General features: G+C 38.5%; 2 protein-coding genes across 8 annotated transcripts in view; one reads left to right on the forward strand and one right to left on the reverse strand.

Annotated features, from left to right (window-relative positions):
- Window positions 1-1095, reverse strand: part of DTHD1 (death domain containing 1) — a gene marked incomplete at its 5' end in the record, with an annotated part of 22133 nt that extends 21038 nt beyond the window's left edge. Inside the window, one exon of the mRNA XM_080405973.1 lies at window positions 819-1095. Within this exon, the coding sequence (XP_080262099.1) occupies window positions 819-1095 (277 nt within the window). The remainder of the gene's footprint in view (window positions 1-818) is intronic.
- The window catches only part of ARAP2 (ArfGAP with RhoGAP domain, ankyrin repeat and PH domain 2), a 143502-nt gene continuing 127542 nt past the window's right edge, over window positions 599-16558 (forward strand). For 2 of the 7 annotated variants that reach the window (XM_080397037.1, XM_080397035.1), the window contains exon 1: window positions 14093-14291. The gene's annotated coding sequence lies outside the window, so the exon portion shown is untranslated. The other 5 variants (XM_080397040.1, XM_080397039.1, XR_013929704.1 and 2 more) reach the window with 5 other exon arrangements.

Genomic DNA, 16558 nt, shown 5'->3' on the forward strand with positions numbered 1-16558 from the left:
GCAGAGGTTCCCTTGCAGCCCACGGAGACCAGGCTGGAGCAGGTATCTGCTCTGCAGCCTGTGGAGACCCTCACTGGAGCAGGCAGGCATTCCCTGAAGGAACTGCAGCTCGTGGAGAGCCCAGCTTTTCCTGACAGGAACTGTGGGAAGGATCCACAGTGCTGCATGAAACAGTGTGAGGAGTCAGTGGCAGAGCAGAGCTGTTAGGGATTGATTGACTGCTGCCCCATTTCCCTGCTAGAGGAGGTAGGAACGAAGGAACAAAGGTGAGCCTGGAAAAAAAGGAGGGGTGGGGGAAAGGTGGGGTTTGAATTTTTTCCCTTTGTTTTTTACTATCCAGATCTATTTCAATTGGAAAGAAATGAAATTAATTTTTTTCCCCTAAGTCAAGTCTATTTTGTCCATGATGGTAATGGTAAGTGATTTTCCTGTATTTATATTGACCCATGAGGTTTCTCATCTTATTTTCTCCACCTGTCCTGTTGAGGAAGGGGAGTAAGTTGCTGGGTGGGCATCTAGTGTCTAGCCAAGATAAACCCACTGAAGTATAATATACATAAAACTTTGAAAAAATCCTTTTTGTTAATTTTATTTTTTTTTTCCTCACATCATAAGAATTATGAGTCTCATATTGAACCTTATGTAATAGACTAAAAAACAGTGTGATATTCTCAAAATATGAATTTGGTTTAACAAATTACCAAGTACTGAAATACTAAAAAATCAAAAGTAAGGTCCCCCAGTATCATCACACAGTAGAACTTAGCATCCAGTATATCCAGTCCATTCTGCTTACAGGTAAGTCCCTCTATACTTGCCTGGACTTGCAGTCAATTCCTTGTATTTGTCGTGCAAAGCACTCAGCAACTGCCAGGTGTCTCGAATACTTGTCGTAACATTCTCCAGATGCTGGCTGAGAGATCTGCTCAGCTGTTTTGTTAAAGACATCAGTCTAAGTGCGTACTCCATGATACCTTCATTATCCAGATCACTTTTCAGAAGCACATCTCTTACTAGCGAGTTCAGTTGCCAATTTTTTTCCAGGAGCTGGCCTGATTTGTCTGCAGTTGTAATCTTACCTTCAGCCATTTCCATGCTATGTTCAGAATATACTACTATAATTTCTTTTCTGCTCAAACACTTCCACACAGTGTTGTCCTTGGTAGAGACTACTACACCATTTAGTTTTTGTAGCCAAAGAGCATTTTAAAAAGTACCGTATTCCATACACTGACAAATCAAAGTCTAGCCCAGAAACTCTGAGTTGATGTTGACTATTAAAAAGTTACTAGGTGACAGAGAGGAGTGGCTCTCCTGTAGCTACAGGCAAGGATTGCCAAGAGATGCCTCTGCACACCATGTACCTTTAAGGGAGGTTATGTAAATCTGTTGCGTAGCAGTGACTTAGGAGCTCTGAGCTTCACTTCAGTGGCTGTAAATGATCAGCACCCATGAACTCAAGCTTAATTGTGAATTCATAATTACATAGTCACCAACAACGAGGAAATGGTTTCACTGCAAGCTAACATTAAATGCTGTAGGTCACTTGACGCCATTTTCTGACAACCGTATTTCATTTCTTGTAAAAATATGTGAAATAGGTGGGACAGGTCCGAGATGCTGTGCAGTCTAGGTGATGTACTTGAGCTATACGTAGGTTTCAGCAAGACAAGAACCGACAAATGTAGATTAGCAAAAATAGTTATTAGCAATAGACATCTGAGGAAACTTGCAGTGTTTTCCAGGGTGTGTTTATATAATGGGAAGAAACTTAAACAAAAAATAGTAACAGCTAAAACTTCAAATAGCTAATGACTGAAATTTTGTTTGATGTTTTGGAAATTGAAAAGCAAACATGAGAAAAACATAAGCTTACTACATTTAACTGTGGCATCAAGAATTGACTATATGTGGTTCACAGGCAAAAAGCACTGTGCTCAGGAGTAGCCCTGTGAAAACAGCACTGCTTTCGCAAGGGCTCACAGCTATGTTCTCCTGGAGGCAGCTTGGGAGGAAGCAGGGCCAGTGCCTGACAGGGCTCCTGTGCTGTTCTTGTCTTCAGAGGGTGGCATTTGAGTGCTGATACCTCAGTGATATTACTTGTGATGATTTGCATTTCACCCAGCAAGTTCAGGGAAAAAAGTCTCACTACAACAGCGATGAAAACAAGTGGGGGAACATCACTGATACTCTCTTTGCACTGTGCCATGCTAGCAGGGGAAGACAGGCCTGCAACCCTCATCAGCAGAGTTCAGTACTGGGCTAAATCTGAAGTGTCACATACAGCAAAATATTTTATAGTTTAAGAAATGTACAACACAAATCGTTGGTACAGTGGCTTTTCTACTAAATATTCCTTTTTATGACCTATTATAACTATAATTAATGCAGCTTTAAATAGCAATTAAAATGGCACTGTGATACAAAAGCACACTGAAAATTGCATCTAAGCTTTGCAAGAATTAATAAGGTAATGTCAGCAGAGTGCTTTGAAGATGTAAAGCACTGTATAAATGTTAAAATAACAATGAAAGAGATAAAGTGTCTTTAATCAAACGTACGAGCTGAAACCAGCTGTAATTATTAAATTCAAAAGGAAAGTTCCTTTTGACTCATTACAGTTTGCATGATCACAAAGGAAGTGTACTGCACAGCTAACACAAAAAGATGTGTGAATCATTAACCTATTTACCAGTTCTGATGGTCCAGCATCTCCACATTTTCCCAAATTATTCCTAGTAAAAAAGGATGTCTGAAAAGAACATATACTTTCATGTACAGAAAGCAAAAAAGTCATCTTCCTACCCAAAATTTTTGGGATGCATAAGTGAAAAAAAAAAGAGAAGATAGGCAAAAAGGCATTATTATATATTCACTGTATAGTATTGCATAGACTAGCTTCTTGATTTGAATCCATATTGTTCCCCTAACCATAGTATAGCTGGATTTATCAGCTATGGATCTTTGTCAGCGTATGTATTTGCTTAGATTACTGCAGACTAAATCAATCAGTGATGGGCAGATGTGAGTTATGAAAAAAGATAGTAGTTTGAATAAAGGTAAAAGAAGATCTGATTTTTAAGAAGTAACTTTTGTGTATGTGAAATAGATAGTAATAAATGGACCTGTTATCAGAATATGCTGGTCGTTGAATGTTGTAGAACTTATGAGAAGCTACTTGTGGTTTAACCCCAGCTGCCAAACAAGCATCCCTTACACAGTGGGATTGAGGGAGAATTGGAAAAGTAAAAGTGAGAAAACTCATGGGCTGAGATAAAGACAGTTTAAAAGGTAAAGCAAAACCCATGCATGCAAGCAAAGCAAAACAAGGGATTCATTCACCACTCCCCATGGGCAGGCAGGTGTTCAGCCATCTCCGGGGAGGCAGGGTTCCAGCACACATAACAGTTACTCGGGAAGACAAAATGGTCTAACTCTGAACATCCTCCCCTTCCTTCTTCTTCCCCCAGCTTTATATGCTGAGCATGATGCCATATGATATGGAATATCCCTTTGGTCAGCTGGGGCCAGCTGTCTCAGCTGTGCCCCCTCCCAACAGCCCCCCCCAAGCATCTCGCTGCTGGCGGGGGATGAGGGGCAGAAAAAGCATCGGCTCTGTGTCAGCGCTGCTCAGCAGTAACAGAAACACCCCTGTGTTATCAGCACTGCTTTCAGCACAATCCAAGACATACCCCACGCTAGCTACTGTGAAGAAAATTAACTCTATCCCAGACAAAACCAGGACAGTACTACAATATACTGTTATAAACACAGTTTTAGAAAATATGACAAGAACTGCTCTATACTAATGTTCTTTGCCATAAGCAAACTGGTTTTTTTGGTTTGGTTTTGTTGGGATTTTTTTTAAAAGTTATTTATCTAGCTCCTGCTTCAGCTAATACATGCTAACTGTATAAATTCTCTATGCATATTCAAAATCAGGCATTAGTTTCGAAAATACATGTCTAAAACATTCAGTAGGAGAAGAGAAACTATTCTGACTTTTTAATGGGTAGTTGAAACTATTTCAAGCCTTAGAGATAAAAAAGTTTATATTGGTCTTATCTGTAAACGTGAGTGAAAATGCAAAAAACCAAGCATTGTAAAACTGTGAAGTACTACATGGTATAAAGGTCTGCAATTATAGTGTGGTCTGTATAAGAATTTATTATAGAGGTAATTAGGTAAGCTGCATTCTTACTGAAACAGTTACTACACAAGTGCTGCTGTTGGGAGACATTTGAATTATGAATACATGATTATATCTCAGACCTTGTGACACAAAATGAGGCAGTAATGGCCACTCAAATTACAGTGACTCTTCCAGCTTTTTTACTTTTTACTGGTAGTAAAGAGAATGTATATTTAGGTTGTCTGATGATCAACAGTTGAAGGCCTTTACATTCAGCTATTCATATAGCAAAAACATAGCTTTTGTTAAACAAAGATAGGTCCCACACTATTTTAATTTCAGTCCAAGCACTGGGCTATGAAAACCTGCGATTTATGATATTTTGCTACTAATTTCTCCTTACTGGAAGAATAGTGATAAATTACATAGAGTGGAATTTCTTAATCTTTGATGCTGTTTAGTGGATAGTCTTATGATTTAAGTCTTTGAGAACAATCAGACATTTTTGACTTGATGCAGGTTCTTGCCCAGAGAGATCCAATCGTAGCAGTAGCTTTCAGGGCCCTGCATGCACCCATGGGCCTTCATGGCTCAGACCAGCCTCCCTGGGTGAGTGCGGGTGACTAGCTGGGCCATGTTTGAAGCTTGCTGAACAATGCAGATTGTAAAAGTAAATGTTGCTGAAGTTAGTAAAATACAAGCAGAAAACATGAAGGGGAAAGAAAGTAGAGTAAGTAATTCAGAAATATTACAGAAAAGTTACTGTATATTCTCAGAAAATACACTCTATACTGTATTAATATATAGTATAGACTACACTGAAGAAAATAAAATACTGTAATAGATCACATACATGAAAGAGGAAGTCCTTTCAATGCAATATGATAATGAACCTAGTACAAAGGTTATGTAAATAGAATTTATATCATACAGCTAATGCTGGAGTTTTACAACCACTTTAAGCTCATACTTTTGTTAAGTTATGTTCATCCTGGATTTGTTATCTGAGATGGTTTACTATGCAGCACACCAGCTACAAAGAGGAGGTTGAGACAGTAGAAATAATCAGACTTGTTAAGGACAATATTACTCCATTCTCCAGCAGAGTCAACTTTAACAGTGAACTTTAACAGTGAAACTATAGTTAGATCTTTCAGCTTTTACAACAAAATCCTGAGCAGAAGAAAAAAAAAAACACACACACATATACACATACACAGATGCAAATAAAACCAGTTCTGGGATATTGTATCAGAAGAAACTCACAGATTTGGCCACTGTGGATCCCCAGCCTGACTGGAAATCCCTGTCTGAAATGTATCCTTTAACAGAGAAAGAATCAGGCTCATAGTGGTAAAATGAAGACATAAGCTATTATGTTTACCATTAAAGATGGATACCAGATAATTAGCTTTACAATAACAGACTAACAGGATAAAATGAGACATGGGTGTCCTACAACCTGATTGGCAAAATAGGGCCCTATGCCTGGGTAGGTAATATAATGTACAGAGAAGAAAATAAAAATAATTAAGAGACAATGTGTAAGAAAAAGAAATGCAAGAACAATTATGATAGATGTAAAATTGTAACTAGGATGTATCTTTTCCAGTCTTGGGTTGCTTTATTTATTTATTTATTTTGTGTAAAAGAACTAATAACAAAAGAGCTGTGTACTCATACTCAAAGCTTAGTTCTGCATTGAGCTTTGCCTTTCTGAAGAGTGATTCTACTCTTCAGGAAAGCTATATAAGAAAAAAAAAAAAAAAAGAAAAAAAAAAGAAAAAAAAAACCAAAGTGGGAAATCGGCTCTGTGCTTGATTTTGTTTTAAAGCAATTCCTATTCCCGAGTTACTTTCACTTTTAACTATATTCTGTAACTATTCAAAAAGTCCTTAAGGGTTTTCACGTTTGTATTAAATAGTGGCCTTGGATGTAGGAGAAACAAAATACCAAATTTAGATAAATAGGGATCAAAGTTGGCATTTAAATTATGTTACTATTTAGCAGATGTACCTGTTCTTTTCAGAGTACCTTAACGCTGTTGCAAGGCTGGTAACAAAGGGAGTAGACTTTGGTCTGCCAGGAAAGGAGATTAGACTGTATGATGCAGACCCAGTAAGTTTTATCTTTATACTTTGTGTATAATGCAAAGTTCAGTATGTGCCAATGAATGCATTTTGATGCATCTGGTGATCTTTTCATATTTGAAAATATGCGTAATGTTTTTTCTTCCTGTCTCTGGTATTCTAAGGCCCAAGTGAGAAAATAACAATAGTACAAGAAAAATAAAGAAAGTGCTATAGGTATACTGTGCCATAGAATTTGTATTATATACTCATGTCAATGGTTCATTTAGCGCTATACCATAGTGACCAGTGCTGAATGTTTTGAAGAAAGACATAATCCCTTTGAAATATATGATTATGAAATAATATGGTTAGAAAAGGGATATCTCTCCTAGTGTAGTCACAGTACTTGACATTAAGACATCTTGAGTACGAATCAGTGTGCATGAACCTCATATTAGGAAAGACAAAGCTCCAGAGTGTAGGGGAGAACAAAGTCTGAGCCTGCACTAAAGCCCAGTGTGGGGCCACCTATGTACCTATATTCACTTAAATGCAGCACGGTGATCTTGGCCTGAATTTGCCATTATATTTATGTTAGCTTCTGTGGAGCTTTCAGGTAACAAATGTTCAGAAAACAAGCCATGCTCAGCTATGCTGGAGTAAAGCTAAACCACAAAACATGATGCTAGCTTTTTGTTTTGTTTTGTTTTCATTTCTCTGATCTATGCCAAACCGCCCAGGCACAGCCTTTGGTTAGCTTTGTGATCTGGGTGGGGGGTGTGGTGTGGAATAAAAGCAGCTTATATTCTGTGTTCTCTTTCAGTTTAATTGTTGATAACTATTTGTAAGTAGTTTGAATAACATTCCATGGGAAAAAATAATCTTCTATGTACTGATCAAAGACAAAGAGATTGCAGACTAGGACTTTATGAGTCCTTATCTTTGGAATGGCAAAAGGAACTTCTAGCCCACCTAATCTGTCCTTTACGACTTGAGCATAGACATACAAAACAGTAGGAGTCTAGGGGAAGATAAAAATATCAATATGTACTCTCACATACATATACTATATTATCCTGTCTACATTCTTTTACAGGAGATTGTCTTGACTTAGCTGAGAACCTACTAGGCCTGAAATCAAGCTTGAACTGTAATATGCATTTCCTGTACCTCTCTTTTGTGAAAGAAATACAAACCACTTTGCCTGGTGCTTCTCTTACAATGGACAATGCCTTGCGGGCACAAGAGAAGTGAGCTTTGATGACAAATATGAAGAAAAAGTGGGCTTTCCATAGCCACTGAAATACCCTAATCAGTTTTCATTAATTTTTTTTCATGCTCATTTAGACCATCAATGCACTGTAGAAATGGCAATGAATGGTTTTAATGCATTAATTTGAACTAGAATTTGCTTTATTTTTATTTTTATTTCGTTTTAATTTTGTTCTGTATGCAAGAACCGTGAAGGCCTCCAGGATTCTGAACATTCATAAACAAGTGATAAGATTTGTATTGCGGTAGCTGAACAAGTATGTAATTCGAATTCCATACCGGTGTGCATAAAGCAAAAAGATTTAGTCAAGGTTTTAGTCTTGCATAGATTGTTTTTTTCTTTGTGCATACAAAATTGAATTATCTTGAATCAAGCCTTTGTGTGATGCATTGGCTTTCCAATTATTATGTAAGGAAACTACAAGATTACCACAGTGCCTCTGAAATGTCAGAAGCTTGATTAACTGTTTACCTGGAGAAGATCATAATTTCTACAGCTGCTGTGCTTTTTGTCTAATTTTATAAGATTAAGAAATAACCTAGTTATTACCTTTGGGAAAAAAGTTATTCTTGAAAGAAAAATGCTTTTTGATGTGATCAGCAGTTATATTTTGTAGTTATTAAACGTGATTGATGTTGTTTTAATGTTAGTGTTTAATTATAGAAGAAAAACTCTAGGCTTTTCTATCTAATATTGAAGTGACACTTATCTAATTGCATTTTTAATTACATTTTTAGAAGGGAAAGGCTGTAGAAACATGACACGAAAGTATTGTTTTCACTTGATGGTATTTCTTTTCCTAATGACAAAGTACTAGTCTCAGTTATACTGCTGTTCTCAACAGAATTAAACCTTCATTGCTCTTAAGAGATACCCTTGGTACAAAGTAATCCTTGACGGAACAATGAAATTTCTGAGTAGAAGAAGGTGAAAAAGATAGTAAGAAAAATAACTACCTGGATATAGAATGGTGTGGTGTGACTAATTTCAGCAGAGCTTGCAACATGACCTGAGTATTTGAATGAGATTTCTTAAATGGCAATCTAATTCAAAACTGTAGGCACAATACTTATGCCATCCTTTCTTTACCTAAAATAACTAAGGTTCCTGGTACTTCCGGTACCACCTGGTACTCCCCAGGTGGCTTGTCTACTTTTAACTTTCATTTTAGCAGTTTATGTTTGAGTCTGTTTCTCAATTTGTTATTTCGCAAAGAGACTGAAATCTAAGGAAACCTTATGTGAAGTTGAATGTATGTAGTAAAACTTCAAAGACTTGGCAGTTCTCAGCTTCTAACCACTTAATAACTTTACAAGAAACTATTCAAGGACAGAAGGGGTATCTTCATTATGAATTTTCTATTAAAGTATTAACTGTATATACAGTAAGTCTGCAGTTTTGTCCCTTTAATAGTATCAGAATCCTGGGGAGTAAGCCAGTTATCATGAGTTTCTTTCTTTGGTTGGGCAGAAAGCAACAAGGAAACGAGAAAACAGAAGAGAGATAATGCGTTTCACCAGACCCAATAATAGTATGAAATTGTGTTGAGCTTTATACAATTTTAACAGTGATTGTACTTTGGAAATTTTTTTCCTTTAGAAATAGTTCTGTGATGTCTATTATGTTTCATTACTTTCCATGCCAAATTTGCTCAAGCAACAAGTAAAATGAAAGAGGGAAGTGTCTGAGACAGTGACCTTTAGATTAATAGCAGCTTTAAATGTGTCATATGTGGTTTCTGTAGTATGCAAGCAAACCAAGGCTCTGTAGGTAAAACCTTAATGATGTGTGATTCATTACAATTCAATGAACTGTGCAAAAGATGAATATTGAAAAAAATTTGCACTTTGATGTGCAGGAAGGTTCCTCAGAGGGATTTATTTTCAAGTAAGTTTAAGAATGCTCCATTACACTTCTCAAAGACGAGAGGAAGTTATGCCAAAATAAATAGGTACCCTAAATGAGAGCAATAGCAAAGAAATAAAAAGGAACTTACCACATGATTTGAAGCTGTATTTGTATTCAAAAGCAACTTGAAAATATAATGAGAGAAGTACTGGGATAAGGTCCAACAGCAAGCATAGCACTCTGAAAATGAAAGTGTTAAAGTTACCCCTCTAGATTTTCTAGTGACAGATTTCTTGGAGAAACCCTAAGCAGCAGCTAGAATGAGAGACTAATGCCAGGTATTTTCTAATTTTTTTTTTTCTTGGTTAGATGCCTTTCATTTGAAGCAAGAGCTTAACCTGTCTGCCTTGCTGAAATAAATTTGCTGTTTTCATTTCTAGGCTTGTGAACTCAGGTGAATCTTATACATAGGACGTGCTTTTACTTCCCCTTAAGCAATGAATTCAAACAAAGCAGTACCGCAGACAAAATTCTCAGGTTGTCTGCAGATTGAAACGCATATCAGTGTATGTGAAAGTGGGGGATCACCAATCCATAGGGCTGTATTAACAGGTTTGGGCGCTGGCTCAAGACAGGACATGGAGAAGGTTAGTCCAGGGAAGTACTGTATTGTGTGCTTTGACAAAAGGCAGTAGATAGACTTGTTAATTTCTAGGGATATATTTTATATTGCCATCTTTGCAGACACCCTCTGAGAGTGAGGTCAAGTTCAATGTTTCTGACTCACCCATCACTGCTATAAGAGAGGTGTTTTTAGAGCAAACATTACTATTGGTTTGTAAGTGGTTTTGTTCTCAGACATAGAATCTTAGTTAATCTAAACAACTTTTTGCCTTTAGAGGATTTTGCATGTGCAGCTGAGTGCAACATACAACACATAAGCAAGAAAACTCACTCTGACTTATTTGTCACCAGAATTGGTAAAGAAAAATATGTCAGTATATTGCAAAAGTAATCAGTAATCCGTATCACCTTGTTACACCAGCTTTATGTCAGTTGTTTCAGAAGTCACATAGCAAAATAACTTAAAGGGATTACCTCATGAGTCCATCAGTAGTTTTAAGGAAAACAGACTGCATTAAGGTCAAACATATACCCATTAAAGGAAATAAGATGGCAAAATCCACAGTCATGTTGTCATGCCTGTAAAGAAGAACACCAACTAGTTAACTAACATTAACTAGTAAAGTGGTAGTCTAAAAATACAAATCCATTATATGGTACAGGGAACTACCTTATGATGCTTCTCAGAAATCAGACTGACTGTTATACAATTACATTAAAACACTGGGTATGGGTCAAACTGGCTTACAGGACTCAGTAAAAATTTAAGTTGGTGTCCAATGAGACATACAAAAGTAACTGAGTTATAATGCATTGAGTAACTGGCTGAGAGGAATCCCAAGGTCACATAAACAGCTGATAGCAAATGCAAAACCTGAACCTAGATATCTCAGCTCTTGTGCTTATTCTTAACTACAGTCCTGTCATTTTTCAAAAGCTTTGCAGCATTTTTGTCTTACTCTGGGTGCAATATGTTCCCTCCTGCTAGAACTCTGCTTGTGAAAATCATAATGCATGATTTAATTTCCTAGGTTAGTTTTCCTGATTATTTTATTAACAAGAATATTGATGCTATACTATAACAAGAGTAGTAAACTTCCAAAGACATAAAGCCTAGACACTAACTTGCTGGTTGTCTGAGCTGCAGCTAACATTTCATTGCTTATAACGCTTCAAAAGCTTCAAAAACTAAATGCATTTTACCTTCTCAACACCTTGAGAAGACTGATAGATGAATTTTATTACCTCTGCTTTAAAAAGAAGGAAATGAGACTGAAAGGACTGGAGAAGGCCATGTTTAGAACTTGGACCTCACTGCCTTGGACTGTGTTCAGTGGGACTATGTGCTATTTTTATTGCAGAGGGAAATTATCTCATTAAAATTCACAAATAAATTATGTGTATTTTTAGATAGCTGACAAACTTCATGTAAATATCAAAGATAATTGTAGGCCATCCATAAAGGAAGGAGTAGCGGTTATTTCCCCCAGTTTATATTATCAGCTTGCTGTTTATGCAGCTAGTTTCAGAGTTCTTAAATACAGTAAATATGCAGCAAGTAGAACTTATTATATACATAAATATGAAGCAAGTAATTTTAAAGACATGCACATGCAAAAATTACAATATTCGAAAATTGGAAAATAACTGACTAGTTTGAGTCAGTTACATTACTGGCTTAATGAAGAATAAAAAATGTGGCAAACATCTACTTTGATTTATGACAAACCACACTGATAGGGTGTGGAAATCTGAGGGAGATTTGTATTCTAAGGATCAGTTCCTGTACAGTTTAGATTATATTATTCCATCATCAGTTAAACACAGACTTACATGGTTATTCTTATGGACTGATACTATTAAAAGTAATCAGGCCAATATCAATTACTGCAAAACAAGGTTATTTTAAGCGTTTTTGTAACCATAAAGCTGAGCTGGAAGGGAGTCTTACCATGTTCACTATCAATGACCTTCTTGTATGGTCAAATGTATTTTAGGATACAACAGGCCTTAATGTCTTCCAAAAGTCTTGCAACTTCTTTTCATAATTACTTCCTAAACTTAAATTTTATCTTCACATACTAAAAAAAAGTTACCTACCTAACATTTTTTCATGATAGAAATTATCAGTTAATAAAATCTCTGCAGTTTTCAAGCCTGACAGCAGATTTTCAAAACTCAAGAATACAAACAAGTCATAGAATAGCCTGTGCCTTATGTCATATTTGAATTACAGTAGAATTGGCAAGGTGCATTTTTGTGAATTTTTGGTTGTTGTTGTTTTTTTTTTTTTTTTTACCATAATGGTAGAAAGCTGTTGTTTCATGCTCTGGCAAAGAACTATATGCTGTAGATAAACGAGAGACTTGAGAGCATTCTTAGAATCTGGTAAATTATGCTACTTTATTTCTAACAAAACCAGCATATACATTTGCCTGATACTGATAGTGTAATTTAGACATACACAAAAAGACAAGAAAAACACCTAATGCCCCCCAAAACCCAACACAGGAATTTCTTGACAGAGAAGAGCTCAAGGGTACTAATCAATGACCATACCTGAAGACTCGTAGGAAAAAGAAATTCAGCCCAGCAAAAACTGGGGTTTTGCATGGCAAAGTAAAGCTACAAAAGGTGCGGGTCTTTTGTTGTTTACAGTATCTGAACCATTCAAATATTTTAAGTTACTGTGGTTAAAATTCCTTTTCTTAGTCAGCATTCATTGGCATTCTTACTGTTCTGAAAGGAAACTAGGCTTAGCTGGAACTCTTAGGCAAATCTGTGATTGGATGACTCTGTGAGTCACTGGGTTACAATCCAGAAAGGCTATGACCGAAAAGGGTGTTAGTAAACTGACTGAATCACATCTGTGCACTGACTTGGTTTGGAAACATATGGGTCCCTTTGCAAACAACTGGGAATGACACTGAGCCAGACTTGGCAAAAACATTAATAAAAAGTCAAGCAAGAACATAAAAAATTTATTTAGGTTATCTAAAGAGACAAGACCAAAAGTTTGCACTGGAGCAGGACTTTTTGCCACAAAATTTGCTTGCATAATGCAAGTGTAGGAGGTAAAATTAACTGGTTTTTGGTTTCGTTTTTTTTTTTTTTTTTTTGTACACTGGTATTTAGGCATATAATAATTAGGACTTGCAGCAGGATTTTCAGATACACCGATGGAATTGGTTCTGTAAAGCTGAACTTCAAATTTCTAATTGTTTTAACTGGGAGCTGGAGAGTGAAAAAGCTGTTTACGTTCAAAATCGTGATCCTGAAACCTCACTTTATTGCCACAGCACCAACAGGTTTTAACAGCCTTACTATTAGTCAGGCTATCTGGTATGGCAGTATTTAGCACGTGGCAAGCAGCAGAAAGAGCCTAGGTGTGCTTGCTCCTAAACGAGCACTTTAATTACCTGCCTCTTTTTCCTCAGTAAACCTTCACTGCTGCAAGAGCAGCAGGCCTCAGGCTTCTGCCCCGACAGCATGGGCTTCCTGGGCCAAGGGCATGCATCCTTGGATTTAAATAGAAAAAAATCAGGACTGACACATCAAGAAGATGTGTATGTACATTGATCGTGTATATGAAAGTACTTTTTGGTCTTATTTTGTGTAACAAAAAGCTAGCTTCAGTTGCATGACTGTAATTCACACATGTAGGTGAGTTCCTAGAAGCGGGGAAGTTACATACATTGCTGACAGTTTAGTAATTCTTTGAATTATTTATTTTTTTAGAAAAGCTGGCAATCCCTCAGCAGCTGTGCCGCTACTGTTAAGGCAATGCCGCTCCTTCGCACCTGGCCTGCCTGCCCTGAGCACCGCTCCGGCTGGTGCCAGAGATGGCCGGGAGCAGCCCGCTGCCCCACAGCCCGCCGCTTCCTAGCCAGGGGGACGCCCGCCGCCACCCCAGCTCGGGCTGCCGGAGAGGGCGCGGGCGCCTGCGAAGCGATGCGCTGGGGCAGTGAGCACTCCCAGAGCCGAAGCCTGCGGCTGCGAGCGGGCTCCCTCCCGGCTCCTCCAGAAATATGCTGCCCGACGAGCACGCCCTGAGCACCCGCCCCGGCGCGGAGCGGCAGCGCGGAGGGGCGCGGGGCGGCGGGCGCTCCCCGCCCGCGCCCAGGTGGGGCCGCCTCCTGAGGGAGCGCCGCGGGCGCGGCTTGCCGCGGAGCAGCGCGGGGGTGGGGTGGGGTGTGGAGGCAGGAAGGAAGGAAGGAAAGAGAAAGAAATCAAGAAAGTGAGCGAGCGGAGAGACGGAGGGGGAACAGAGAGCTGAAGCCAGGTAAAAGCCCTGCTCTTCCCCTGCTGCTGTCTCCCCGTCCCCGGCTGCCTTTGGCCGGAGGTAAGCCAGCCTCGGCAGGGTGCGGCGTTTGCCAGGTAGAGGGCGAGGGCTGCCGGCCTGCTGCCCTGTGCGCGGCGGCCTGCGCCGGCGGCTCCCCGGGCCGGGCCGGGCGGCTGCGAGCGCGGAGCTGCTCCGTGGGCCGGGCTCTGGGGCCCCGGTGCCGCCGGCAGCGCAGACCGCGCCGCTGGGGAGCGGCTTTAAAGTTACCGGCGGGTGCGGGGCGAGGCGGAGCGGTGCGGTACAGGGCATGGTTCTGATGGGCGTCAGGTACCAAAGTTGGAATCTGACAAGAAATATCTCGTAGGCAGGTAGAAAATACGGCGTGTATTAATTTTCCCCCCCTCCTTCACGATTTCTTTTTAGCTTAAATTATTTTAACGGTCTGTATGTAAATGTCATACTAAGGAACAGTGCTTTATTATTTATTTTTTATTTATTTATTATTTGTTATTGTGCATCTGTTTGTGAGTTGGTTTTGCGAAGTTGGACGCAAGCAGACTTCTTGTTAGCTGCCAGTATATTTCTGGGGTTTTTTTGAGCAGAAAATGCAGGAAGTTCACTTTGAGAAAGCCAGAGAGCCACCGGGATGTCCTAGATATAAGAGACCAAGTGAAGGATACAGCGACCCAGTGTTGCCAGAGCAACTGGCTAAAGTGTACTCAGCCAATGCCTCCTTCAGCATGCTTATTCATGGCGTGTAGCTCCTTATTCCAGCAACTCTGCAAGTGGTTCCACTGGAATTACTTGCAGTATGAGGTTTGACTCTGAGGTAGAGAAAGTGGCTGAACTTTTCTCTGGGAGAGAAGTGTTCTGAAGTAGAAACAACAGCAAAGAAACATTTGGACAGAGGATGTGATTAAAGGTATTTCGTAAACCATGCTTAGTAACTTCCTTGCATGTGGAAGGGGAACAGTTCTATCAGAATTGTTGCAATCGGTATCTTGCTCTGAGTTGACCCAAATGTTAATTCATTAAGTAACCACTTTAAAAAGGTCATTTGATTTTTTTATTTTTTTTTTTTTTTTTTGAGAACACAGTCGATATGCTGATTGTGTTATGTAGATTTTTGTAAAGATCTTTTAATGATCTACAACCATTTCCTAGGACTGTTAATCTTGTCAGTTTGTATGCAGTCAAGTATGGGAAGATGAAATTCACTACTGGCAGATTTCATTCTGCTCCATGGTAAGTCCTGTTGTAGTGAGGTTTTGTTTTGGGTTTGTTACCTGTTTATTTGGATCTTAATCTAGTATGTGCTTTAGGAGAAGCCTGGAGCAAGCCTGAACTTGCTTGTATTTGTTGAACTGACTGCTTAAAGTGTGATTATCTTTCCATACGCTTCCAAGGGTTTGACACTTTCTTCAGGCTAGTATCTGTAGTAATCTTAAAGGCAAAAAAAAGTCTCACTTGAGAGTTTCTTTATTCAACTATATCCTACTGGTCATACAATTCATTATTAAAAGTTTAACTGCTTGCTTGCTTCAACATAGATTTGTCTATATTCCAATCAGTGTTATCTTGAAGACTTTTCAACTTGAAAGTCACAGAATGGAAGAATCATAGAATCAATTGCTGTGTCTTTTCAGAATATTAGATGCAGGTACTTACCTTCCATGTGAAGGAAAGATCCAGAAAGTTATGTATGTTTTTCTGTGTCAGTGCTGTCGTTTTTCTTTGGTGCTGTTTAGCTGTCATTTTTAGTAAAACAGAACAAACTGTTATGCTGCTCTAAGTTGCTGTACCTCATTATCTAAGCTCCTCCCATAAGATGGGAAAAGAACATGAAAATCAGTTTGAGCAGCACTGTGAGAAACATAAACTTCTATGAAATAAGTTGGATAAGGCTTGGGATGTGCAAGAGAAATTGCACAATTCCCCTGCCAAAACTTATTTTCTTGGAAGAAAAGACCAGATTTTTCCCTTGTATTTTTTTTTTTTTCCACACAGCAATTTTGATGCTTTACCCATATTTCTATAAGTTGAATGGTAAAGTGTCTTCCAAGAAGCTTGATATTTTTAATTTTTTTTGTCCAACTCCTATAGCATTTTCCTGTCTTTAGTAACTATGTTGAATGATGCCTTTTGTCTTGGTTACTCTATATTGGAGAATGTAATAATACAGCAAGAATCAATTTTATTTAGGCAAGACCAAATTCCCTTCATTTTTTTTTTCTTTTCTGATATTTATTTTTGTCAAATGCTGTAGGAAAAAAATCTATTTTGCCTTGCTGCTGAGAGAAGTTTTGTTTTACAGGATATATGCAACC

The sequence above is a fragment of the Falco punctatus genome (assembly GCF_963210335.1).
Source record: "Falco punctatus genome assembly, chromosome: 1".
NCBI lineage: Eukaryota > Metazoa > Chordata > Aves > Falconiformes > Falconidae > Falco > Falco punctatus.